Source organism: Scleropages formosus, chromosome 11 (genome assembly GCF_900964775.1).
Source record: "Scleropages formosus chromosome 11, fSclFor1.1, whole genome shotgun sequence".
In the NCBI taxonomy this organism is placed as follows: domain Eukaryota; kingdom Metazoa; phylum Chordata; class Actinopteri; order Osteoglossiformes; family Osteoglossidae; genus Scleropages; species Scleropages formosus.
Window position 1 is genome coordinate 23,950,357 of NC_041816.1, and position 27,988 is coordinate 23,978,344.

Genomic DNA, 27,988 nt, shown 5'->3' on the forward strand with positions numbered 1-27,988 from the left:
TTCCTTCAAGATGTAATTTTATTCCAACATTAGGCCATTCATTTACTCAGTAAGTACACATATAATCAATACATTGTTGACCTTTTTCTGGCTCATGCCATTTACAACTGCAGTACAGTTTAATTTCTGCTCTTGTTTTTCATCTTTACAAAGTATCAAACCTACATGAAATGCTTACATTACTTATAATTAGTACCATTATATATGAATATAAGAATAGGTTCTAACTGTTAAGATAGAGCTGTCATAACATGTAGTCTTACAGATACATTTTGTGTGTGTGTGTTTGTGGAGTTAGAAGTGGGATAAATCAGGTAACTAAGCAGTCCACCTAGTGGAGGGATACGGCAATCCAGCTGGGATGCCAGTATCATCAGCAGGCCGTGACAAGGATCATGGGAACCCAGTCCAGCAACAGCATCATCTGATCAATACGAGCTCATCCCCAAAGGAGGTTTGTCATCCGTATCCAACCCGAGCCGTGGCGCAATAGTTCCCTCGAGTGGCGGCTAAGCAAAATGAGGAATTCCAGTTGTACTCACCAGCACATTGTGAACACCTACCGGCCCGTGCTTGAGGAGGAACAGGTATGGCACTAGTGTCTCAGCGAGGACAGGTAGGTCCTCATTGCCACTCAGTGGTCAACAGAATCAGCGGCAGGCATGTCCACACGCACAGAAGGGGAGACACATACACACGCCACACACAGAGACCAACATCCACAGAACTCGCGCACATGCACCGCTCACCCATGCACACACACCAATGCACACAAAAGTTAATACATGCAGACACCCACATGTGCACCCACCCACATGTGCACCCGCACACCCACACACACACTCAGAAGTTAGTCAAAGGGAGTGACAGCTGCAGTTCTAAGGCAACAAGCGTGACATGCTTCTTCTGGCGCACTGAAAGCGACCCTTTTCTGCCCCTCTGGAGCGTCCACTTTGGCAAGGCGTTAGAGGAAACACTGCAACACTGCTACTACAGCCACAAGCGAAGACATCTGGTACTGGAACAGCACGAACAAGCAGAAAACCGTGTCCCTTTTAGCAACACACCCCCTTTTTTTTAAAGTCCAGTAGGAGGAAGGATCTGTTTTTCTGTGAATCTATTTTAGTGCTTAAGGTTGTGGGCTAAGATTCTGGTCCCTCTGTGACTCGGACAGGTTAGGAAGTAAGACAAGCAGAAGGCAACAGTGCGTCCACTCCTTTCTGGACACAGGGGCCTCTAGCAGGCTGGTCACAGAAACAGTCACATCACACCTTCTCTCATACTCTTGTTGTTTTCATGCAGCAGGTTCTCTCCGAAACAACACTTTATGGCACCAGTAGAAAGGAACAAAGAGCTGCCTTGTATCAGCATTGCAGGATATTAGGAATTTGGGGGAAACTGTCCCACATACAGTACAACTTTGTCTAGTCCAGCACTCTTTTGGTGGCTCGACCCGATCGCATCTTATGGGTGGGAGTATGTTCAGATACGAGTAGCTCAGGGTCCCCGATACACGCAAAGTGACGCAAATCTATTCAAATATTTAAAGAAACTTCCACATATCCTCAAAAACCGGATCTTGTACTTCCAACGCGGGACTGCAGGAAAGTGAGTGGATAGGAATCTACTGGTGTGGGATCTGTCTCTGAGATGTGGCTCCTCTGAACAATCACACAAACAACAAGTGAACAGAGGGAAACAAATAGGATCCCATTTTTGTGGGTGATCACACACTTTCGAGTATATATTTCCTTTATGTATCTACATGCAAAAAGAACAACAGACCAAGAGAACATGGATTTAGTAATACCAACCTAAGAACAACTGCAGAATAAGCATAATACAACAAGTGCTGGGTGTACCTGTGTATGTATATATTCCTTGCATATCTGCTGGATCACTGTCCATGAATTTTAACATGTAAATGTACAGCAAAAGAGGTCTACGATCCCATAGGCCAATGGTGTGTACGCAATAAGGTATTATAAGATACTTTGATTTGATACGATAAAAAATGGATAACATTAGTAAGTGATGAAAAATATAAAAACAAAGAGACTGTTATCCCCTCAGTCACTGGTTTGCATCTCCAGGGGCTGTGATCCTGTGGTCCCCCTCTCCTCCTCAGCATCGTTAGTAGACCTGACTGTTACGGATTCCACAGCACAGGACCATACTGAAAATCATCTCGAAGATCTGCAAAGGAGAACAGGAGAGAGGAGAACACATATATAATACACTACTTTTGAGGAAAGGGTCTACGAAAATGAATAATCGTTAAATAAGGATGGCGTTCTTTTTAGTACAGTTCAGATGCCCATTCGAGTTACAAAAAATCCACGTTATGAGGAGGAGTTTCATTTAACACCACTGCATCAGCTTACAAGGCATTTCTTCACATTCACAAGTACTCAATTTGGAATTCTCCGCAGCTGAGCGGTGCGAGACCACAGCCTCCATGCAGTCTTCTCCACATTTTGGCTCTTGCTGCATTAATTTTTCAATCTCTACCAGCCCTTCTTTGCTAGTTCCACCTGTTTCAATCTCAGCAATAATGGCTCATTTTGGACCATATTGAGTCACCTACTTATAAACTTCTGAGAGACAAACTTTCTGCTATTACCATTTTTTGCCAAGTACTTATTTTTCCATACACAGAACTAGCAAAATATTCTAACTGTGGGACAAAGCTGCACCCAACTCGTTGACCGATAGCGACAGCAAACAGGGTTTGACCAGGGTTCTTTAATGCACTTTCTTATTTACATCAGGTTACAAATACCTAGCCTGGGGACAAAGAACTTGCAAGCTATTTGCCAGCCTGGCCTCTGCACGCTGCTCAGTAGGAGAGAGACAGTCTGCTGCTCTGTTCCCATCCGATACGCAGAGCTGTCCAGGGTGCTGGCATTTCTATTTACATTTATTCATTTACCAGACATTTTTATCAAAAGCGATGTACATCTCATAAACAACAGTGTATTTGATCAACAGAGAAACACAGAAACAGACAAATGATTCTTAAAATATAGTCACTTAGTCCAATACTACTGTTGTTGGCAGTGTATATTACACTGGTATCTACTTTTCACAAAACAACTGAAGGAACTGAACTACAAAATCAATGATGAGTCCCTGGCTCACACTGTGTTGTATTTGACTAAGACTTCTTGTTTTATATATACAGTATACACACGTAAGAAACCAACTCTCTGTCCCAGTTCAGTTGGTAAGTCGGAGATCAACTACACACACACACACCTTCTGAACCGCTTCTCCCATACGGGGTCACGGGGAGCCGGAGCCTACCCGGCAACACAGGGCATAAGGCCGGAGGGGGAGGGGACACACCCAGGATGAGACACCAGTCCGTCGCAAGGCACCCCAAGTGGCACTCAAATCCCAGACCCACTGGAGAGCAGGACCTGGTCCAACCCACTGCGCCACCGCGCCCCCCTGAGATCAACTACATTCAAACTATGTCAACTTTTTGTCATTGTGAATTAATATACATAATTTTTATTGATTTCTTTTTTGCTTTCTGTTTTTTTTTTTTTTTTTTTTGCATTAAAGGTTTGTCTAATATGTAAATATGGTATGTAAAAGCTATGAAAGAGCTGAACAAGCAAAGGTAGACAGCCACAGGGTATAATAGAGCAGTGACTGTTAAGCTGTGTCATAATAAGTAATAACTATTTAAATAAGTGTTTACATTTTAAAGGATTTGATGATATTTTACCAAAAATTATACCAGTTTTGGGGCTCAGTAAGGCATAAACATTTGCACCATTTAAACTAATGTTATTTATGGCCTCAATTTATGACAATTCATCTTATAAAGGATTTTCAGGAAAGAATTACTTTTGTCAGGTAGGGAAAGACTAAGAGTCATTGTAAAGAGGATTACTGTCTGAGAGACAAACCGGAGACGCCTGCATCAAACTACCCCAGGCCAGTCCTTCCGGAGGCTGAAAGATGTGCTACACTGACCACATATGTAAAGACAAATATAGGCAATATTGACCCACCATGATAACAGCAACCACCAGAGCGGCGATTCCAACCAGGTACAGTTTGTCAGAAAAGAGCTCTTCAATCTTCCTGTGACAGCTCTGTGAAGGGAGGAAACCAGGTAACACATATGGTTTTGCATCTGAGTCGTAAAAATACACCAGCATTGTTCATGGAGCAAAGCAAAACAATGTAACATAATTTAAACAATAATAATAAAGGCCAGAATGCTTTTTTGTTGTCCTTCCCATCTGTTTCTCCGTTCACTGGTGTCCCTGGGCTTTAGCAGAAGTGGGCCACTGAGGAAGGCTTACCACTTTGTAGTCCTGAAGTCCAGTTGGTTTGGGGCAGAAATTGGTCAAGGTTTGTCCTATGAAGCCGTCGAGATCTCCCTTTCCACAGCAATTCAGCTAAGAATGAAAAAAAAAAAAAAAGCAAGTTCCCATCTGCCACTCCTCTCCTTGCACGTGTATTACTGTGCATTATGATATTTGTGTGTATTCATTTTTAACATCCACTACACTCATTTACACCAATGGGTACCATAGTATCGTAAATCAAGGTAGCTGGCTGTCTGTTGGAAGAAAATTGGATGTGCCCTTCTGAAACTGGACAGCCCCTTCACTGCTGTACCATGATGATCATTGCACTCTTGTTAGAGTACTATTGCAGCAGGTAAGAGTGCTGCCTTTAAAGCAGAAGGACTCAGGTTTAAATTCTATGTTCTGGTGTAGTACCCTTGAGCAAGGTACTTATTATAAATTGCTCCAGTAAAAATTGCCTAGCTGTGCAGAAGGATAAACAGCTGTAGGCAGCTTCACATTGTAAGCTGTGCTTTGGAGAAAAGTGTCTGGTAAATTACTACTTTTACTACCATTAATACTACTGCTTTTACGGGAAAGAATTTAGTCTTTGCACTCGAACTCTGCTTAAGTCACACCTAATGATACTAGAAAACATCTTCATCTTCTGCTCCTGGCTACCACACCTCATAACTCATCACTTATAATTTATTCATGCAACTGATACTCCAAAGCGACATATTATGTTTCTCACGGGGATTTACCCATTTTTGGGGAATTTTTACAGTATCAACTTTGGGTGAGTACGTCACACAAGGGTACTACAGCAGGAAATGGAAATAAAACCTGGGGTTTTCAACGGGCAGGTAACAACTCTTGCCACTATACCACCCACTGGCCCTTAGTGAATGACAGTGAATATGAAAATTATGCACAACTATGAGTTATTACGATACCTTAAGTTACGAAACTTAGACAGACATACCCTAAAGGCAGGACCTCACTGACAGAGGCAGAACTGAACTCGTAACCGGATGTCTTGACCCTTCATGTTGTATAAATTTTAGTTTCAGCACTGATCAAAAGGAAATGTACTAGTCCAGGGTTAGTCCAGTCCAGACAGGGACAGCCAGCAAGGATAACTCACCGTCTCATGGAAGGCACGGAGAACATTTTCGGCACTCCGGTCCTGGGAGAGGAGTTTGTCACCAAGAGCCTTGTCGAACGCTGCATCGTAGAAATTTTTCAGCTCTTCAGCGACCTGGTGTACACAGGGAGGTGTTGGTGGGCCATACACATGTGTAACCACGCTCGCAAGAACTCTTAGGCTCATGGTCACATACATTCACATGCTGGGCATCCTTCAGATAGATTAAGTAACACAGTTAGCATATGTTTTCAAGCCATTTCCGTCTAGGATTTGTTTGTACCTGTGTTGAATTCGTATTCTGGAAAGAACATAAATGTAAAAACATGCTCATGTTAGTTTCGTCAGTGTAGAGACTGAACTCTTACTTTGTCACGGTTTAAAAATCCCCATATTCCAGCAGCCACTTCACAAGCAAACAGGATCACCAAACAGGCGAAAAACTGGGGGAGGAAAGAAAACAGAGAGACTATGCAGGATGTAGTTTTCTTTGCTAACACGACAAGATTCAAGTTTTACGTTTAAAGACAACTTCTTTGGGATGGTCCTATAACAATTCAGGATTTATTGGTCCTTCAGTTATCACTATTTACACTTTGTAGTCCAGACATTGCACAGAGTGGTACTTTATTACAGTGAATTCAAACCAAACTAAGAGTTTGACTGGGACAAAAGCCAGCATACACATCAGTGTGGGAAAGCATGTTCTAATTGCTTACAATTACTGGTTTACTGTTCTACGGTGTATTTCATTTATGGTTTTTTGGTGTGTCCAGTCTGTTCTGAACAGGGTGTTCACTGTGTTGCTGGGTGAAATCATACATTAGCCTTGGACAGCTACAAAAGCTTGTACTTACAGTTCCCAGAAGGCACTGTGACTCCTGGATGGCACCATAGCAACCCAGGAACCCCACAAACATCATCACAGCCCCAACAGCAATCAAGATGTAGATGCCTGAAGGTAAAAGAGAAGCTGAGTTTGGATCAAAGTGTTACATGATGTAACACAGGTTGCAACCTGGTAACCCAAAGGTTGCTCATGTAAACTTCACTCCTGCTGCAGGACCCTTGAGCAAGGTATTTACAACCAAGCCCGGTCCACTTTATTATTGAGTCAAATTCTGTTGATCGTGTGGGATAAAAGCCTCACGTAAGAAACAATCTGACATATTTGCATTTATTTATTTTGCAAATGCTTTTCCACAAAGTGATAACTAAAAAGTGGACAAAAGCACACAAACAACAGACCAAGAGCAGTCAGTCTGTCCAACATCACCGTTATTATCAGTGCACTTTAGATGAATAGCTGCTGCTTATAGACCTGAGTCTGATAGGAAAAGCAAAGGTGATTGTAACAGGAGGTGCAGTGCACATTTGTAGAGCTGTTAGGAGATCAGAAGAGAAGTGGGTCTGAAAGAGATGTGTTTTTTGAGACCCTTCTTAAATTCCGAAAGGGATTCAGCAGTTCCAAGGGATAGAGGAAGCTCATGCCACCACATCAGAGCAAACACCAAAAACCTACAGGCCTATGATTCTGGATGCCTTGTGAGCAGGGGACCCCCAAGCAACCAGAGGTAGAGGAACAGAGCATTCTTGCTGGGGCATGGGGGTTGATCAGGGCAATAAGAGCAATGCGATGGTCAGATCATGTGACCATTGTGCTCACACACAATTCTCTTGGAGAGTGTTCTCCACCATATCTTGCTTCTGTTTACAGTCAATGATGCAGGTTGGAAAAAATCAAAGCTGCAGTAGCACATCCCGACCACCAAGGGGAGGCTGTAAGACAAATGTCCACGCATTTCGTACTGATGGCTGCAGCAATGGAAACTCGAGCATAATCGTGCCGGGGTTCTCCCATAATACTCCCTAGTATGGTTTGCCAGGCCACAAAAATGAAATAATCTACATACAAACGTATCAAAGTCATAACCAAAGTGGAAAATTTTCAATTTGTGGAATCATATATTTTGATTATAGAAAAACGGGGGAATAACAGCGTAACTTTAATAAGTGTAAAGGAAAAAGCAATCTTGTTTGAAAAAAAAAAAACACTGAAGAGCACTTCATGCCTTTCCTTTCTGTCTGGACACGTGGTTTTGCTGAACCTTGGCTGAAGGGCAAGGGAAGTAGTGTCTTTTCCTCTCTTCATCTCTACTTTATTGTTTCCTCCACAGGCACATAAACAAACCTTTCAGGAAGTTATTAGAAAGTGCCGTATGATCATACCTGTGAAAAATTGAAATCTTTTGAATCTGAGTGTTCGCTCTGTGTAAGTGGACACATTTGTTTTTTCTCACTGTATGCTGTTTTGCCCTGCGCTGTGCAGAAAACCAATTTTTGGAAAACACAACAGAAATGGAATTCACACCCAGGTTGGCACTCCTCCCAGCCCACTTCCAAAGCTCCTACACCTTTGATATAATTTTATTCCTCGTCATCGTCGTACTCTCCCATTTGAAACAAGCTCTAAATTCTGTCCTTTTCCTACAACACACACACACACACACACACACACACACACACACACACACACACACACACACACACACAGAGATGCGTTGTGACATGTACAGAGCACTATCCCAGTCCCGCACTTAGGATCCAAAAAAGGCTGTCCAGCTGGTAGGACATTCCCAAAGCCGCAGGGCACAGAAACAGTGACGCATTGTGACTGCGTTTGCCCCTCGTGTTCCGTCCTGCGGACACTCTACTGGACACTTCATCTCTGTGTAAACGGCAGAGGCAGAACACAGCTGGCATTATGGGCATCCAGGAAGTGCAGCAGAAAGAGCTCTTTGCTCCTTCATCTGTCTCATTTGTTCCACTTTGACTAATTGGGCAGCAGACAGATGGCTGCATCTGGACGCTGGACAAGTGTGTGGCTGCAGAGGGTCCCGTACCCAGCTGCTTTCTGAGCACAGGCAGCCCTTTCGATCTGTGCCTCCAGTGCTGGTCTTTTTCACAGCTGATGGAAAGGAGAACAAGAGATTGAAAGGTGGGCCTTTTATTGTGCTGGCAATTTTTTTTTTTTTGGGGTCACTTTTCCAATCCGCAGTGCAGCGGGAGCCGACCCTTTGGATAAAGCTCTCAGTTGCTGTCCTCGTTATCTCCCATCTAGGCTCAACATACATTTTTTCTTTGGTTGTCCAGAGGAATGGGGGGGGTGGTGGATCCCGCTCTCTGGCGGGTCTGGGGTTCGAGTCTCGCTTGAGGTGCTCTGCGACAGACTGGTGTCCCATCGTGGGTGTATCCTTTCCTTCTTCAGCCTTGCACCCTGTGTTGCCAGGTTACGCTCTGGTTTGCCTTGGGACAAGTGGTTTCAGCCAGTGTATGTGTGTGTCCACAGGACTGGTACATTTCACATTTTACCTGTCCCATCAAATGCTACACCCATCCCATTTTGGAACAGCCCAGAAAGACAAAAATAAAGACTTGTCTACTTTTAAAAAAGTCCATTTAAACTGTAATCAAAGCGAGGAAACTAGGGTATCGCATGAGAGGAAGCATACTCACAAAAAAGGGTGCAACGTAAAGAAACTGAAGAAAATGCCAAAATACTGCGGCTATTTTGCTTTACTTCTGATAAATCTGAATGCTTTTTAGCCAGAAAATGACTTAGAAATGAAAATGGAGACAACATGGGAAGTGATGTCATTTTGCACCACATTTTTTAACATTTTAGCATAATTTACCGCGCATTTAGGAGAGCCTCAGAACAGATTTGCTGCTTCTCCTGACTGAAATGACTAAGGTGAGGCGGTTCAGGCCTGTAGCCAGAATGCCCCCCAACTGCTCCTGCTGGAAGTATACCAGGCACTTCCCACTGAGAGGAGACCCCAGGACATGTCTTAGAGATTGTCTCTCAGCTGGTCTGGGAAAGCTTGGAGGTTCTGCAGGAGGAACTGGAATCTATTGCTGGGCAGAGAAGGGTCTGAGTGTACCTGCCCAGCCTGTTACTAGGGTGACACTCTAGAAACACAAAGTCCCTCTCCTCAGAGATACTGAACAAGTGAGGTTCTGAGGGGCTGCAGAGGTTGGTGGGGAAAACACTCTCACCCTTCAGATGCTGATTTCTCTGCTCTTCTCTCTCATCCTGGGGCTGTGACAGCACCCCAGGCCATTGGAGTGTGTGACACAAGGCAGTAATGTGCTCCCTGTGACTAGGCAAGAGTGTTTCCACAAGTGCTACCCACCTACCCCTGCTGACCTTGTCAGCTGACCTGCGAAGCTACAACTGGTAAGTTCCCACAGCACCACACACGTCACAGCAATGGCCTTCCCCGATGCATGCCGTTTGTTTCATACCCCACCCGGGCCGTGTATGTGTCTCTGAAAGCAATCTGAAAGCAGCAAAAGCGTGACACACTGGGTGTGTGTGCTTGAGTGCAAAATGCTAATTTCCTGGACAGCATGTTTACCGGAATGCAGGATTCAGTGAGTGTGAGAGAGTACAGGCACCATTTCTTACCACAATGTGTGCTCTGTAACACATGCAAAATCAATTGATCTCACAAAATGAATCATAGACATATATAAATAAAAGTATTTCCTACTATCAATCCCCGTTTTAATTCTGCCATTAAATTAATTAAAGACAATTTTTATGATAAACTCTTACCATTAAATATATTGCACCAGCCTGTGATTAATAATTAATATACTTTGATGTGGCGGTGGCGCGGTGGCGCGGTGGGTTGGACCACAGTCCTGCTGTCTGGTGGGTCTGCGGTTCGAGTCCCGCTTGGGGTGCCTTGCGACGGACTGGCGTCCCGTCCTGGGTGTGTCCCCTCCCCCTCCGGCCTTACGCCCTGTGTTGCCGGGTAGGCTCCGGTTCCCCCGCGACCCCATATGGGACAAGCGGTTCTGAAAATGTGTGTGTGTGTGTGTGTACTTTGATGTGCTTTATTAAAGCTGCTTCTCTATTGGCTGTAAGTCCGGCCAATGGCTGCGAGAATAATGAGAGAGACTCTGGCCACAGAAGCCTGTCGTTGAGGCAATGGGAGGGATGAACTTTAAAAAAATATATATCTCATCCCTCACAGCACAGGAGCAGAATCACAGAGTCGGAGGTTTGAGTCTCCGTACGTCCTGTATGGGCTGTTGCCATGGACACAGGAAAATAAGGACCAGTCCATGACTCTATATGAATTCAATTAATTTTTCCATAATTCCATCCTGAACAGACATGCAACGGGTACATGAATGGATACCTTAAAACTCCTGTTGCAAAAATGTAATGACAATCAGGTAGTACATGTTTTGGTAGCATCTCCTTTTAAGTTAAGTTTTAAACTAGCAAGGCTCCAACAAACAATCAGTTATTACATAATTTTGTCTTGTTTTGTCATGATGTGATTATGAGATGACATACAATTACACCACTTGCACGTGTACTTAAAACTAAATTATTAAAAAACTAAATTAAAAATTATTATAGAAGAAATTTGAAAATAGTTTGGTGCAACAGTTGGGTTTTGGTCCAGGAGTTCACATTTGGTTAAAGTTTTCATAACTCATTGCACATTGTACCCCCAGAAGTTGTTAATTTACAATGTATGAATTTCCTTTTTAAAATCTGCACTTAAACAGTGGTGCTGGAGATGAGAATTATTGCTCAACTTTAGGGACTGACGTGAGTGAGGGATGAATGGGAGGAAATTACACATTTGGCTGCACCTCCCCTGTGGAAACCCTTAAAAAAAACATGGAGAAGAGAGATTTTTTCTTTTTTTTTTTTTTTGGAGAGAATTTTTGATATTTGTGTTTCTTGGAGTGTGTACTGGGTTTTGTGCACCCATTACTGTAGATCAGTCCACAGCACTTTTTCTTTCTTGCCATTTCTTAGTATTTAATGATAGCAACTTTCCTGATATTAATTATTTTACATTTTTCAGTTTCTATTTTGTTCATACCACAGGCTGCAAACACAGTGAAGTCCACAAGTGTTACTCTCACCATCTTTTTTTATTACATATCAGTCATAAAGTAGAAGTGTTGGCATTATTTAGGTAACAATTTATTCTCAAAGAGAAAAGGGTCTTACTTCATACCAACTCATACCAACATCAGACCATTAGACCTTATCAAACTGTATCGACACTACAAAAAGGAAGGGTACGGAGGTGCCGGTCATGGCACCCTTCTAATACCCTATTATCATTATTGGTTCTATTATCATTAATTATTCTAGTATCAATATATAATGGTCTCCATGACTGTGACTGTTCTACAGTGAACTGGAAAAAGTTTTCTTTCTTCTTTAAATGCCCATCATGAAGAAAATCTCCAACAGCTGAGGAACAAAGACATAGGTCACATCGCTGGACTGTTCCCAGCAAAGATACCAATTCATTGTGGTCCTGTGCTACTTGTCTGAAGCAAAAGAGCCCTGCAGGCTTGGTGGGCCTTAGGCGCCCCTTTTTAAAAGTTTTTTGGCCTACACAAAACAAAATAGGCTTGAAGCAAAAAATCAATCCCTCCTCTTCTGCGGACAGTGCTATTGATAGCCATCTCCACCTCCATTTCTCAATCGTGATCTTCTAATGGAGGCATCAAAGACATAATGATTCCATCCCTCATAACTTATTTGTCCTAATGCAGGGCGCAGTGGTCCGCAGATTATCCCTGAAGGGTTGGGCGCAATCCCTAGATGAGTCACTGGTCCATTGCAGGGAAACGAAAAAACACATTCACTGATACACACTAATGACAATTTAGAGTCCCCAGTTCTCCTGAAACACATATCTTCAGACTGTGGGAGAAAACTGAGATAAAATCAGGTAGTTCATGCAAACTCCACACAGACTGAGATGGAGTCAAACATAGTTGCACAGCTGTAAGGCGCCTGGTCTTCCTGCTGCACCACAATGCCAACACCTGATCCCACCCAGTGGACTCAAAAACACTGCAAATGTAAACGTACAAAAAAATTGTACTTTCCGCATCTTCAAAAAGAGCTTCCCACAAAAAAAATGAATATGGTTTGGACATATAATGATTACATAATAATAATACACACACACACACACACACACACACACACACACACAGCCTTTTTGAACCGCTTGTCCCATACAGGGTCGCAGGGAACCGGAGCCTAATCCAGCAACTCAGGGCGTAAGGCTGAATGGGGAGGGGACACACCCAGGACAGGACACCAGTCTGTCGCAAGGCACCCCAAGCAGGACTCGAACCCCAGACCCACTGGAGAGCAGGACCCGGTCCGACCCACTGCGCCACCACGCCCCTTCATAATAATAATATATTAGTTCTATTAGCACTGCATTAAATGTCATCCAAATGAGGTCTATCAACACAGCTTGTTCCCACACCCTCTCATTCAATGTGTATGAAGTCACTCTTAGGTCTGCCTAAAAACATACAGTACTTTTCCATCGCCACCAAGCAAGGGCTTCAGAAACACTGTCATTCACACTCTGTTTCACCGTGAAACCTGTCATGTTTCTGAGCTCATCCGTCAAAGCTTGTAGCATGTTCCTCCCACACCGCAGAAATACTGACTCGTCCTTTTCAACATCAGACACCGATCTCAAAATGTTCCCTACATTCCCAATAAACTTCCCAACTGAGACAGAGTTTCCATACACTACAGGAAGTGGAACTCGTCACCATACACTTTTTTCCCCATAGTCTCAAATTGCAACAAATACTGAATCAGAAAGATGGCATGTCTGACCACAACATGTACAATAACCAGATGTTCTCGGCTACTGGGCGCCCAACGGGAGAGCTCAAAAGGCAAAAGAAACAGGGTTCTGCTGAGAAGTGATTCAGCAACAGAATATGGGGAAGCCAGTATTTCCCCATACGACTCAGTGAATGACATATGTAGAGGCACAGTATGCAGCCACATACACACATTTTCAGAACCGCTCGTCCCATACGGGGTCACGGGGAACCGGAGCCTACCCGGTAACACAGGGCATAAGGCCAGAGGGGGAGGGGACACACCCAGGACGGGACGCCAGTCCGTCGCAAGGCACCCCAAGCGGGACTCGAACCCCAGACCCACCAGAGAGCAGGGCCGTGGTCCAACCCACAGTATGCAGCCATTACAGTTTAAAAACTGCTCCTTTTTCTCCTACTCTTTCCTCCAAAAAAGGGAAAAGTTCAGTCTTTTTTATACGATAACACACCATATCTGCCACCAATAAACCAATACAATGTACAACACATCCATGCAAAGAAATATGCTTGTGGTTACTGTTTCACATATTAAAAAACTTGAAGGCTGTGTTATTATAAGTTTACAGGTGTTCCGATTCATAACAAAAATTATAATGCTGTTTCAAAGTAAACACATGGGAAGGTAATGGTGAGAATTAGACATGACGGAACACAGATGGTTTGAGTTCTAGGAAAGCTCCTTCGGTCATACCCTATAGTAAGGCACTTAACTGTGAATTGCTTTGATTCAAGAAAAGTATCCTGTTCCATAAACAGGTCAAATTTGAAGAAAATTCTGGAAAAACAAAAAATCTCATCTTGTAACTTATGCTTTTTTTTGTTGCTGCTGAGTCTGGGAAAAGATTCTAGCTGTGAGTAAATCCAGGTAAGTCGGCCACAGGGCCATGACTGACTTTTCTTAACAGGATACTGCAAACTCATAACAGAGAAGCATCAACTGCTAGCAGTTCTACGAAGCAGCAGGTATTATAGCAACTAGGGCTGTGATCTTATGTTTGGAAGTTCCTGGGTTCAAATCCCCATTCCTGCTGCAGTAACCTTGATCAAGGAGCTTTGCATGGATTACTCTAATATGAATGCTGTGCTGTGCAAATAGGCAGAAAACTGCAGTTATCTTGTATGCTGTCTTGAACAAGTGTGTCAGCTAAATAAATGTTAAGATGGCGTTTGTTTGTGTGTGTGCGCTATCTGTCAGGGAACGCCTATGTTCTGTATGCCTTCTTATTTATTCTGGCTTCAAGTCATTTCCAGGACAGGACCTACAACTCAGCTCTCAAAGTCTACCGAAGGACAAAACACAGAGTCATGTACAGTTGCAAAGTTATATTATAGACATATATTTATATTTATTCAATTATTTGCAAACATGTTCTTTCAATGTGAGGTCCTACTCTGAGAATAAAAAACACGTATATACTGTATGTCTTTCACAGTACAATTCTGTGCAGATTTAAATAAAAATTAGAAATATTAGTGGACTGCTGTCCATCCAGGGTGTACTTTACCTGGCCTTACTTGCTCTCAATGCTTCTGTGATAGCCTCTGGACCTCCATGACCCAGTGTCAGGAAAAGCAGTTATTGTGGTGGGTGACAGATCTGTACCCCAGAGCTTTTTGCACATGTAAATATGACTGAATGTCTGCTGAGGGAACCTGGCCATGTGGATGAAGAATACTGATTCACCCATTATAGGCCATGGAATAAAGAGAGAAGGTGGAGTCAAGTGAGAGAAGAGATGCCATTAGTGTTCATTTTAACGTGTCACTCCCGAAACTGTACTACTTTTTACAGCAGCAAAGTAAATTTGCCAAGAGGAACGATACCAAAATTGTCATGTTGACTCAACCGTAACATGGATACATGTCTCTGTATTCTGTTTTGTGAAAGTCTTAATGGTATATAACAAAAACCTACCATAAGTTGACAAACGCAAAGGAAATGATAGGCAGCTTGCTCACATTTGATACTGCTCTCATGTAGACTGCAAATGAATCACCAAGTTAACTGTTCTTGTTTACTTTTGGAACACCACACACACACACACACACACACGCTTGTCCCAAATGGGGTTGCGGCAAACTGGAGCCTAACCCAGCAACACAGGGCGTGAGGCTGGAGGGGGAGGGGACACACCATCGTGAGGTACCCCAAACGGGACTGGAACCCCAGACCCACCAGAGAGCAGGACCCAGCCAAACCCGCTGCGCCACCACTACCCCCACATAAAATAGCCTTACTTAAAGTTTATTTTAGAAATAGCTAATGGCTTGTTTAAAAATTTTTTCAAGTTTCTACTGCCTTGGTCTGTTTTTCTGAGTTGACCAATGAGCCATTGAAGACGTTTTTCACAAATATTCCTACTGTATATTAAAGCTTGAACATAATGGCTGTGCACAAAAGATGTTAACACCATTTGCACTGAAGTTTTGTTCACTTAATTTATTCAGATTACTTATTATGTACTTGCTAGACAGATGTTAAACTACTAGAAAAAGTGCAAAAATGCGCATATAGTTATAAATACCTTTTATAGTGCACAGGGACTCAGTTCTATTTTGCTACAAGACAAAGATCACCGCTATGACTATGTCAAAACCAAGACTGAAAAAATCTTGTGACGTGAGAAAAGCCGGTAACTGTTGTAAAAGTTACACAATTATGCAACTGCTGTAAAAGTTACGTAATTTTTGTTACTGTGAAATACGGGAGGTCATAGGTCAGTCAAATGTGTCCATCTTCCTTCTTTGAGTGCCGTTGTGAGCCATTTCTTCTACTTACGTCTTCTCGTGTTCTTTCATCAAGCACTTGCTGATGGTAATGGAGTGGTAATGGAGTAGCTTACACAGTGGTCAGGTCCTGACCACTGATGCTGGTTCCTGTCAGCTGTCTAAGTAAACCATGAGTATGGATGGTCAGGGATAATATTTCAGTTTTATTTCAGTTGCTCACTTACTGTAAGCTCCATCCGCCTTTGCCTTTCTCCCTCATGACCTTATAAGGAGGCCTATACGACCAGTACTGATCCACAGCTGTTCCCACAAAGCAGTGGGATCTCACCGTGTAAAACAAAGCCAGCCAAGTTTCATGGCCTTACTGATCAAGTTGCAGCACTTTCATTAGACTTTCTTTTCTTGAAAATGCAGCAATTTCCCACAAAGCATGGAAGATCAAGAAGTAAAGAGCACCTACAATCATGGCTACAAAGATCAGCATCTTAAGTAATTATGAAGTGACTGACAATTTGAAATAGTGTGAGAAGAGAATTCCCAGAGATGTGAATTCAGCTCTGCCACAGCTTTTGATGCATCTTGTTTTGTGGGTTTTCTGTATTTGCATATGTATGTGTATACACACACACAGACACTATATTGGGCTACCTGCTCTCCCGACACCTGTTCCCTCAAAATACATTGTCAGTAAAGTACATTGTGAGCTGTGGATTAAGTTTGATCACTGGTTGCATCTGAAACATGACAACACATATAGAGAATACACAGATCTACAATTATGAATATTGTACTGCAAGCCTCGTGTGTTGCATTAAAACTAACCTGTGTAACAGGCAATTGAAAAAGGTGAACACTTACTTATGTAGAAGGTATTAGGAGCTTGGCGACCATCTAATTCAAGAGACAGCAAGCTGCTGGTGCTGCTGTCATGGCGAAGCCAGAGTGCCACGCCCAGTATGACACCCCCTGCCAGCTGAAAGGGATAAGAGTAACAGTGAGCCTCAGAAGTGACTACTTTGCTGGTCCGATTTTAGTCCCGGATACAGCTTCCCCAACTGGATAAACACATTAGAGGTCCCCTCAAATAATGTGTAACACACTGATGAAAATCTGCTTGTGAAGCAAATTCTAGCCAAAATTCCTGCCTTATCTTTAAAAAAACAGGGATAATCTAAATCAAAGGCAAGTCCACAATATCAGAACTGCTCTGGACACTTTTGAATGCAGGCCCAAGTCCATACAGACGTTCATATTCACCGTATGCTTCTGGAATAGGCTTTAGAGTTGCATCCCATATATCTTTTTAGATACTTTAAAGACCATTGAGAACCTGCTTTTAACCACGGTAAAAAAAATATTTTTATTACAGCTCTGACAAAGAAACTCTCATTATGTAAATTTTATATTCACTCATAAACCCTCCCAGCTGAGTTATTCATCAAGTATCACTTGTAATAAATGAATAGTAAATTACACAAAGTACTGACTAATAACATTGTCTTTGGCAAGAGTTCTATGCACTTCTATCACGTCTAAGTTTTAAACTGACAGGTAGGGTTTACCTTTGCCTTTTCAGGTTTTAGCACTTTATTTTAAAATTTTTTTGCTTTAGGGTGTATTAGTTTTGAGAGACGCTTGTGAGCAGACACATGGCTAAGCCAACAGGGACAAGAAACCATGTCCTTCATTGGCAGAGGAGGCTGCTGACCTTGTGTGGTACTTGATGCCACCAGGGCTTGTACAGTATTTTGAACTGAAACTTCTCTTCTTTTGTTGTTTTGTTGGCATTTCTCGTAAGTGTGATTTGATAGCATTTCTTTAATTTAAAAAATAAGTCTGTATATGAGGGAACCCTTTATTCTTTCCTACACAAAAGTTATCACAGCTGTCAAAATTGAATAATGTATTATTTTTTACTTTTAGTAAAGCATTGTGGGGACGTGGTGGCGCAGTGGGTTGACTGAGTCCTGCTTTTCGGTGGGTCTGGGGTTCGAGTCTTGTGTTGCCGGGTTAGGCTCCGGCTCCCCGCGACCCCGTATGGAACAAGCGGCTCAGACAGTGTGTGTAAAGCATTGTATTATTTTTAGTGCAAGGTAATTCTAAGTGTTTCAAACCCTCTGTAAAGGGCATAACAGAGAACCATGTTATCCCTGGTATAGTAACTGTTCAATTAATTTTGCCAAACAATGATAAAAATGGTAAATAATGTATGACCAGAGGCTGGAATGAAATCCCGTAAGCCCTACTGATCACTAGTGCATAAACAATATCTCAAAAGACCAAATATGTGGAAAAACACAATACACAAATCCATGCATAAATCACAATTTTCAAAACAAAACAACTGATGTTTGGAATGCAAAACCATTGCAGTAACAAGCATCCATGACAACTTATTCCACAACATTTCAGCTGTGCAAACTGTATTTAATTTGACCACGATCTATCAGAGTTTTACCAAACAGTTTTTCGGCAACCGATGACTCACAAAACAACCCTACCACAAGTATGTTCTTCTGCTTTGGGAAGAACAACACTTTTTTGTATATGAATTTCTCTGGTGGCTGGGTGAGGACATTCTGGCTAGTTATGTTCAACCCTCCTTACCCCCCCAAGTTTTTCACACCAATCTTTTGGCAGTGAACAAAGGAATAAAAGATAAAATGAGCAAACTGTCTTACCGCATTACAAAAGAGTTACAAATTTTCAAAGACATTAAAATTTTTTGGCTTATTTGAAGAGCATTTTCTTCACTATTCTGTTTAGGTTCTCAAGTAACCTGCGTTTCTGCATCCAGCCATGACTTGGCAAAAAAAAAACAGACTCAAACATAGCATGAGTGTAGGATCGCCTTCTTTCAACTCCCTTCTTCAGTGCACCAAATACAGGTTTGTGGAGAGATCATGTTTTTATTTCCATCCATTTAAATTAGTTTTAACTTTAACGTAACTCAGAAATTATAAAAATGTTATAAAGCCTTACAAAGTATTTTTATTTGGAATATCCAGGATTTTTACATGACTTTGCCAATAAATACAGAGTAACATCAGTATAAGATTTTTTAATTGTGAAGGTAGTAAAAAAAAAAGATGATAATGGACAGAAGTTAATAAACATTTTGCATGCTTACAGGATGTACTGGCCAGAGAGCATATTTTTATTTTCAGTCATCTTTCAGTCTTTTTAATGTATTCAAAGTTAATAAAAAAAAAAAAAAAACAGTTCTTCATAGACTGGCACGCCATCCAAGGTGTACTTTGCCTATGCTTCCGTGACTCTGGACCTCCATGACCCTCGATCTAAAAATTGGCTATTGGTAATAGATGTTCTTTAAAAAAGTTCTTAAAACAAAATAGGCAGATGGAAGTTCTACGGAGACTTTTTATTTTCCTGTAGCTTTATATGAGGTTTTTACATAACCATAATTGTGAATAAAAGAAGAGACTTCGCCATTATGTAGCTTTTATTGGGACTTTGTGGTTAAAGTGTCTTTCAAGTTACTAATAAATTGAGTTATGAAGAGACTTCCGGTCCTAATTGCGCCTGTAAGTGAACAAGCCAGTGTAATTGAAACCCCAAACCATTACTGAGAACTGCAAAACACAAATGCTTTCACAATAAACTGCTTAAAATAAAGTCTGTGTTCAGAGTAAACACCTGAGAAACACATGTAATCATGGAAAATTACTGTAATACTTTCCCAAAAACTTTGAAATATCTTTCATGTTTCAGAGGTACGTATGTTTTATCCAGATGATACATATAAAACATCTTAGCGGTTTGATATTTAGCATATTCTGCTAATTCTTTTGTAAAATTCACCATGCCTACCAAACTGAAGAAAGCTAAGCATGAACTATCAAATAGTGTGAAGTATTAAATCTCATCTTCTGGCTTCACTGTGCAATACTTCATTAACAGGGTGTTTATGAGAAGTGTTTTAGCTTCCTGGTGAACTAAGACGTAAAATATCTGCTCTTTTTTTTTCATTTTTGCTTTCATATTCCAGTGAGTACTGGTTGCACTTACTGCATTATCAGGTTTTAAGTGGATGTTTCAGTGAGGTCCAGGGCTAAAGGCATCTCATAGATCCATAATTTATCAAAATGTCATCTGCGGTTTATTTTTCAGGGTTTTGATTCAGCTGTCATTCTTGACCAAAATGACATTTATCTTTTCTACCACATTTGCAATGAAATTTTGCTGTGTATGTTAGCAGCTTTACAAACTTTTAAAAACCTGTTCACTTTTTTGCTTTAATACATTGCTGTAATGTCTGGAGAAATCAATGATTTAGAACAAATCAAAGATGCGGGGAAATCCTAAATATTCACCTGAAACTATGTGGTTTTCACAAAGCATCTCTCTTCAAAAGCCCTGATGGAATTAAAAGTGGCTGTAAGAGAAATTAATGCACAGCAAAAGGAACACAAACACTCTCTGGGTTACTGCACCTAATCTGATTTTACTGTATTAAAATAAAGTTTTTTTGATCCATTAAATAGTTAAACCGCTGGACATGCTTTTTATTGCACTACTTAAAGGACACTATTGCTGGAAGGTTACACAGCCACTGTGACGGTGCAAAACAAGGGACTATTTTGTATGGGAGAGGTATAGGAGAGGCAGAGTAACATGATGTCTAATGTGCATGAGCAGAAGAGACTGGAGAAGAAGATGACACAGGTGGTAAGATGGTGCTTGTGTGGCCACTGTGTTTGTTCCCTAATTGTAAACAGTAGCGCAGCTATGGCTGTGATGCATGAATTCTTTAGGGACAGCTGCGAGCACAGTGGTAAGCACTACTGCCTTTAGACCAAAATGTTGTCAGTTTGATTCCTACCTCCTCCTGTAGTACCCTTAAGCAAGGCATTTACCCAAAAACTATGCAGCTGTATAAGTAGGTAAATAACTAAGTACCTGAAGATTCCAAGTTGCTTTAGAGAAAAGCGTCAGCTACATGTATCTATATTGAATAAAAATACTGAGTCACTAGAACTGTCTGTTTCTTCTGAGGTCGGAAACTGCATTGGTAACACATCTATCAGGCGGCTGGTGTTCCTGCAACAGCCATGTTAGTCAGAGGGCGGTGCATGTAGGATGTCCTCTCCTGTGGCAGGTCAACGGTGAGCACTGGGAATGAAACTTGCCAACATTGTTGTGCTTTGCTGGATTAACTCTCACACCCAGTAGCACCACTATGATTTCAGCTTTGCTTGTTGGCATTTTTTTTTGCTTACAGCACTCTTTCAGCAGCATGAAGCTGTGGTTACATAAACTGGTCAAATGCAGAACAAACTACAGTTTTCAGAAAAAAACAGCACCAGTGATCCTGTAAATGAAACTAAAATAGCTTGAGCTCCTTTCTCTTCCTTATTTCTCAGTGCTGCTAATTTATCTCTCGAGTCAGCCCCTCCCTGCCCTGGTGGAGGCTGTTGCCTGGTAACCAGACAAATACTCTCCCTGCCAAAGCTGAGGCCCTTGCATACTTTAAAGAGGCACCCAGCGGGAGGGTGTTCGCACAGAGGAGCGGCTGAAGGAGGTGGAGCTGGACCTCCTCCTCCTTATCCACAGATCACAACCATGTGACCCCAGCACTGGAGAGCTACTCCACCAGGGGAACACACATCTTACTCTGAGTCAAACTTCTATCTTTGTTGCAGCAGATCCTTAGTCCTGGTTGGAAAAGGCAGGACAGGAGGGGAAAATATGATGCTTGGCTCCATTTCCCTCCAACTTTAACTACAGCAGATGGATGGAAAAACAGAATGCTTCTAAGTAGTGCACGCCTGTGTCGGTATGCCTGCAACACTCGATTTTTCAAAAAGGCAGAAGCTGAATTTTTAGCAAAATGAAGGGTGTGGCATTGGTTCCTGTGCAGAAAAGCAGAGTGGGACAGTTATCTCTTGTCCACTCTGTTTTCTCCTGTATAGAGAGTAAGCTGAGTATTCGGGATCTGTACTACAATCGATAGTGACAACAGCCTACAACCACACTTCCTACTCACATCATCCACAGTGCTCAAACGGGTCATAAAAAGTTTCACTCTTCCCTTTTGTCACTCCGTGTGTTACCCTGCTACTGGGCACAACAGTATTATTTTTATATCAGTCCAGCGATTTCAAAACCAAACTCACTTGAAGCTAATTCAGGGCTGGTAGTTTCTCAAAGCTTTGTGCTCAGTTTTTGGCACAAGTAGGGGTAAACAAACCTTAACCAGCACTGCTGGGCAACTCTGCTGCATACAACATTATGGCAGGCAGCATGGAAATCACCACATGTAAATTACACATGCACTTTGTCATTATGCTAAGCATTATATTAAGCTTTTTCCTATTTGAGAACAAAAAGCCATGCTACTTCACCATGGTTCACTAACTTCACTGCCTTTACTGGGTGTTCCTTGTTAAATATTTTAATGCTTCTTTTAAAATTTCTATTAAACAAATTATATTTTGGGCATGGGGGTGCAGTGGCGCAGTGGGTTGGGCCACAGTTCTCCTCTCCAGTGGGTCTGGGGTTCAAGTCCCGCTTGGGGTGCCTTGTGACGGACTGGTGTCCCGTCCTTGGTGTGTCCCTTATGCCCTGAGTTACTGGGTTAGGCTCTGGTTCCCCGTGACCCTGTATGGGATGTGTGTGTGTGTATTTTGGGCTTGTAAAACTGAAATGCTTGCTTCCATTGAGCTCACTGAGTTTTTAACAACTCAGTTTCATCTTGTCTCATAGATCTAAATTCTTAAATCAATGCACTATGAGTAGCCACTTGTCCTAATGAGAAGTCACCGTGGTATGGAGCCTGTTCCAAAATCATTAAATCTGTTCATTTAGCAGAAATTTTCATTAAAGTAATCATCAACATTAAGCTATTTGCAATTACTTACCCAATTCTACAACATGCTCATTCTTACTGATGCAATTCATGCTAAGCAGTCACCATAGGAAGGGAGGATTTGAACCTGGGACTTCAGAATTCAAAGGCAGCAGCACTAACTACTATGCCATCCATTGGCCTGTAGCTTGGGACACTAGGCTAATAATCTTCAATGTACTTCCTAATTCTTACAACTTTTGAGAACATTATACTGCAATCACTTATTGTGTGACTATTATTTATGATCTAAATAAATTATTATAGAATAATAGACTAATATACCCATCACGAATCCCTGTCCTAGATCAAGAATGTATGAGCTGTTTGAGGTCCTTATCAAGACTACATATCTGAGCATCCTGCGCTTCCGAAAAGATTATTGATTACATCTCTTGATGGCCAGGGACATTACAAATTTTTTTAATGCCAAATGAGCTCTGCAAAGTGTGAGATCACAGGGAGGACTGTAATGAACAGGGAAGTGTCCTAGTGTGTAAGAAGCACTGTAACTGGAGAAAGAAAAAAAAAGAGGAATTTAGCATTCATACTTGTGTGCAATTTAAGGATTTGGTGATAAGGCAAGACAGAGCACTACTTTCAGGTGGATAACATCCTCTGCCAACCTCACACACTCTATGCCTGTCACCCCTAACTGTCAAACTGTGATACATGTCATTGTTTGAAATTCTGCAGAAAAACATGAGACGGAAGCCCTGCAACCAAGATATGTTTACCTCTATCCATGTACTTCTGTTCCCACTGATCTGTTTTGACACACGGTGCCTCACATGCTTGCATGGGGTAAACAACAATGTCCTCTGCCAGACCAATTTTTGAAGCCCAAATGAGACCGTGGAGCTGAAAAGGCCCTTCGCATCAGCCTACTTCCTAGGGCATCACATTTTATCCCACCTTTCTGCTGCAGAATGCCCGGCGTTTACGTACAATACATTAATGTTAATGTGCTTTACAGCCACAAGATCACACTCACAAACTGTGTTTTGTGTGGGTGAATGTCAGATGACTAAGTTGATAATGCAGGCTAGATTGGGGGAGTTAGTATCAGATTCTAAGTCATGTGAGTGCTGCTCCACACACTGCAAGGTCGCTTTAAAGATTGTATTCAGTCATGTTGTCATGGCTTTCTCACACAAACAAACTGGAAAACATTTACTTTATACACAGCCAGCATTCAAAGAAGAACTACAACCTCGCAGCCCTTCTCTGACTCAAAGGAAAACTTGCAGAGGGCTTTCTAAGCACTTTGTATGTCCTTTAGCTAGAAAATTTCCTAATGCAGTCGCAATCAGTTTTGCCACTTACTTATTAGACTTAGACCACTAACAGAATTACTTATGCTGCAATACTTTCACCAGTATTTCCCTGGTGACTACTGTGCACACCCCTTAAATGTCTTTGGTGGGAAAGAGAAAAGAAACATAGCCGATGCACCAAGAAGATGGAGTGCATGCCACAATCCTTACTCATTATCTATTTCTGTTCTAATTTCTGTCCACATGTCAGGGACATGGACCCACCCCTCTCACACCAGCGTTTGCCAGAAGCAGCTATTTCTGACCATGTCCAGTCAACAGCAAAAGCACAGAATGCAAGGTATGCTGGGAGTGGTAGTTCCAGTGTGAGTGTATGGCACCCTGTGATTTACCAGGTTACATCTAAATAAAACTTACACACGGCTCCATACACTAAAGCTCAAACCAAGTTGGCCGCCAAGAGCCAACTACTCGAAAGCTGCAAAAAGCCCGAAGCTGAACTCTAATGACACTGAGTGTAACTCACAAGCACTTACACTGGTAGAGTTCCCCAGTTTACCACCCTTGACAGGAAAAATGTATTTATTTCACAACCATGGAATCCTTGACTATCATCCAGTAGCATAAGTGTGATCTGACCCTGCAGAACCTCAGCCAACTGAACATTACCCTTACAGGAAATGACTAACAACATTTTGCAGTGACTGTACTGCAAAAAAGCCATTTTAAGATGTTTTGTTTTTGATCTGAGGCAAGTACGTACTAATGTTCCTCAGCGAGGACAGTGGCTAAGCAGACATGGATCAGTGAAAATGTTTCTTCTGAAGCTCTGCAGCAGTAACATGCCAGCAAAGACCAAGTCTGTGACAATGGCTTCTTCGCCTAGGTCTACAACAGTGCTGCCCTGGGGAGTGCCAGTGGTAAACTCCAAAGGGCAAGGTTGTGTGGAGAAAGTCAGGGGGACCTGGTGTAAATTTAAACACCACAAACAGGGCTGCTTTTGCTCTAAAGTTCATAGCGGGCACGTAGCCCATGCCTCTGTTTCATATGAAAGTAATCTGAAACAGGCAAGCATGCAACATTTCCACTGTGGTGCCATACAATCCTGGTAATAGCAAATGTAAGCAACATGTTTTAATATAGCAGCTTTTCAAGTGCTCTTTCAATTATTCAGTTATAAGTAATGGAGAATCTCGGCCCATGGGTGTAGTTCTTAGGCCATATCAAAAGTAGTAGACAGTAATTGAAAAGTATTCTTTCCTTAAGAAGGTACAGGAACAGTCGCCACCCTCCCACCATTTTATACCTGTTAGCTATCATTACCACTTATTTCCTTTACGAGTTTACTATCTTTATAGGTTATAGCTCTTTTTCTAACATTTCTACTCTCTTAAACTGTTGGATGTCTGCCAAAAAGCTAAAGAAATATTTCATGTGTTGAATCGGTTTTTCAAGGAAACAGACAGAGAGTAACAAGCCTTCGAAGACCACTTCCCTATCAAAAGCTCTGAGCAGACATAATTGCACACCCATTGATGTCATATTTGTACAGGTGACTACATTTACATAGTTAGTTGATCATTTTCTCCAAAGCAATTTTTTTAATATTATTTACCCATTTATACAGCTGGATAATTTCACAGGAGTAATTCAGGGTATGTACCTTGAGAAAGGTATTACAGTAGGAGGGGAAGTTCAAACCAAGCACAGCAGCTTTAACAACTATTCCACCTGTTGCCCTAGTGTAGAGATACACAGCAATTACACATGAATTAACATATATAACAAGCATATTTATTCCTCCCAATTCTAAGTTCTTGACAAATAACTGATTAATGCACCAAAAAGATAACATCTTAATTACAGATACCAAACAAACATACTAAACATTTTTTTTTTTTAATCTTAATATGCATTTGTAGACAGTTTAGGCCCAGAATGAGATCCCACACAGCTATTTTGTTTTTAAATTTAAACAGTGATGACAGCTATGGCACGAGATAGAACTGCACAGTCCTTATATTCTTATTACTTGTGGAAAATCCTTTATTACTTTTCAGTCCAGTGAAACAGCAGAGATTATGCCCAACCCTCCTCCATTCTGTCACTAAGCTCCTGAAAGTCATCTCGTATGCATTTATTTGTCCCTAAATTAATATATGTGAAATATAATTTGTATATCATGACTTTTAAGTTGCTTTAGAGAAAAGTGTCTGCTAAGTAAATAAATGGAAATATAAATGCGATTAGTAATAATGAACTAACATGTTAAAAAAAAAAAAAGTGGGGATGTGTTATTCATTCCTTCTGTTTTCCGTTGAGGGGAGTGGTCTAGGCCTTCCGCAGATGTTGGAAAAAGCCAAGTACCACAGACACATACATAGTGGCTCAAAACAGCTTCTCATCTCGTCTTGAGAAAAGTTATTTTTTCAGTAGATTGAAGTTGCATGCAATGTCTTCATTATTAGCATAACATTATTATTACGTAATTGTCTAATATTCATCGTGAACGGGCTAACAAATGCAATGAATGCGACAAAGTACATTTTCTGTTGTTTCTCAAAGAAACTGTTTGCCAAAGGAAGATCTGTACAATCGAACAATAATAAAAGGAAGATACTTTTCCCGCAACAATATATCAGTACTATAATCACTACAATCAATCCACAATGACGCCTGTTCCGTTTTCCCTTCAACAATCATTAGAACACTTAAAAAAAAAAGGGGGGGGCTGTACAATACACTTGAAAGTTTATTTCTCAAATATGTAGTATACCAAATAATTCTTTTTCGGACATAACAGGACGAGGATTATTCGGAATGGACTAAATGTTGCGTTGTATCCCGTTCGTTCACTCCCGTCTCCGCGGAAACATCGCACTTATGGGTTTATTTGTCTCCTTTTCTCGGAGCACAACGTTCAAAGTAAGACCTGGTTCCTGAGACTCGAGGGGTCTCTTTTTGTGGGGGTTACATTGTAAACACACACAAAGCAGAAGCCTCCGCCCCCATTTTTTTTTTTGTAACCACTACCATTTCTTTCTCGTTCCCCAAAGTTACAGCGATTTCAAACCCCCATCGCGATCGGACTGACGAAAACCTTGTTTCCGTTCCGAATGTTTTGTTTTCCCACAATAATTCGCTATAAAATACCGCAATTCTGGAGTAAGGGTGTAAATTCCTCGAGGATACAATCAGTCACAGTGCCCGTCCCAGCCCAGGGCATGGGCTGAGTCCATGTGTTCTTCCTCTTATTAGTCTTATTATTATTATTACTAATTTACACATATATGTATATAAGTACATGTAGAAAATAGTAAATAAAATATTATTATTACATGCATATAGTTGTTTTTTATGATAAATCATTTTTATTCGGACAACGCCTTGTAAAAACTATTTTAAACCATATACCACGCACATATCGTGTTTATAACATACCAATACCGTTATTTTCCAGTGTTTATATGTATTATGTGCATGTCTCCCCAGACGCAAACCCGCCCTCCCGGACACGCGCACGGTGGTCGTACATTTTATCTTACTCTGTGTGTGTGTGTGTAGCGGTAAACAACAGCGGACACATGTGCCTAGAATGAATCCGCGAATAAATATACAAAACGCGGCAAAAAAAAACGCCGAAAACTCACCCAGAAAATGAAATTGAAGAAAAACAACAAATACTTGATAAATTTCGTGCAGCCTTCCACTCCCATTGTGTGATTTTTTTGAGATTCCCTTCCTGAGGCGAAAACGACGCAGCGCGCAGGACTCCGTTAAGATGAGGGACGTGGCGAGAGCCCGCACAGCGCGCGCGCGCGAGGACAACGTGCGACGGAATCCAAGTGTGCGCGCGTGCACGAGTGAAGCTCCCCCCACGCCGCCGCCGCAGTGTGCGCGCGCTTCGGAGACTTAACGCTTCCGACGTGACGGCGCGTTATTACGT

The 27,988-nt window shown here is 41.7% G+C and overlaps 1 protein-coding gene across 1 annotated transcript; it reads right to left on the reverse strand.

Moving 5' to 3' along the window:
- Positions 1–27,900, reverse strand: LOC108941139 (CD81 protein-like). The gene is made up of 8 exons (XM_018763718.2): positions 27,693–27,900; positions 16,756–16,870; positions 6,315–6,412; positions 5,826–5,900; positions 5,458–5,571; positions 4,323–4,418; positions 4,026–4,109; positions 1–2,196 (listed from the first exon to the last, which is right to left on the reverse strand). Exons 1-8 carry the CDS (start codon positions 27,756–27,758, stop codon positions 2,134–2,136), a joined length of 711 nt encoding a protein of 236 aa, XP_018619234.1. The 5' UTR covers positions 27,759–27,900; the 3' UTR covers positions 1–2,133.
- Positions 27,901–27,988: the final 88 nt, after the last annotated feature.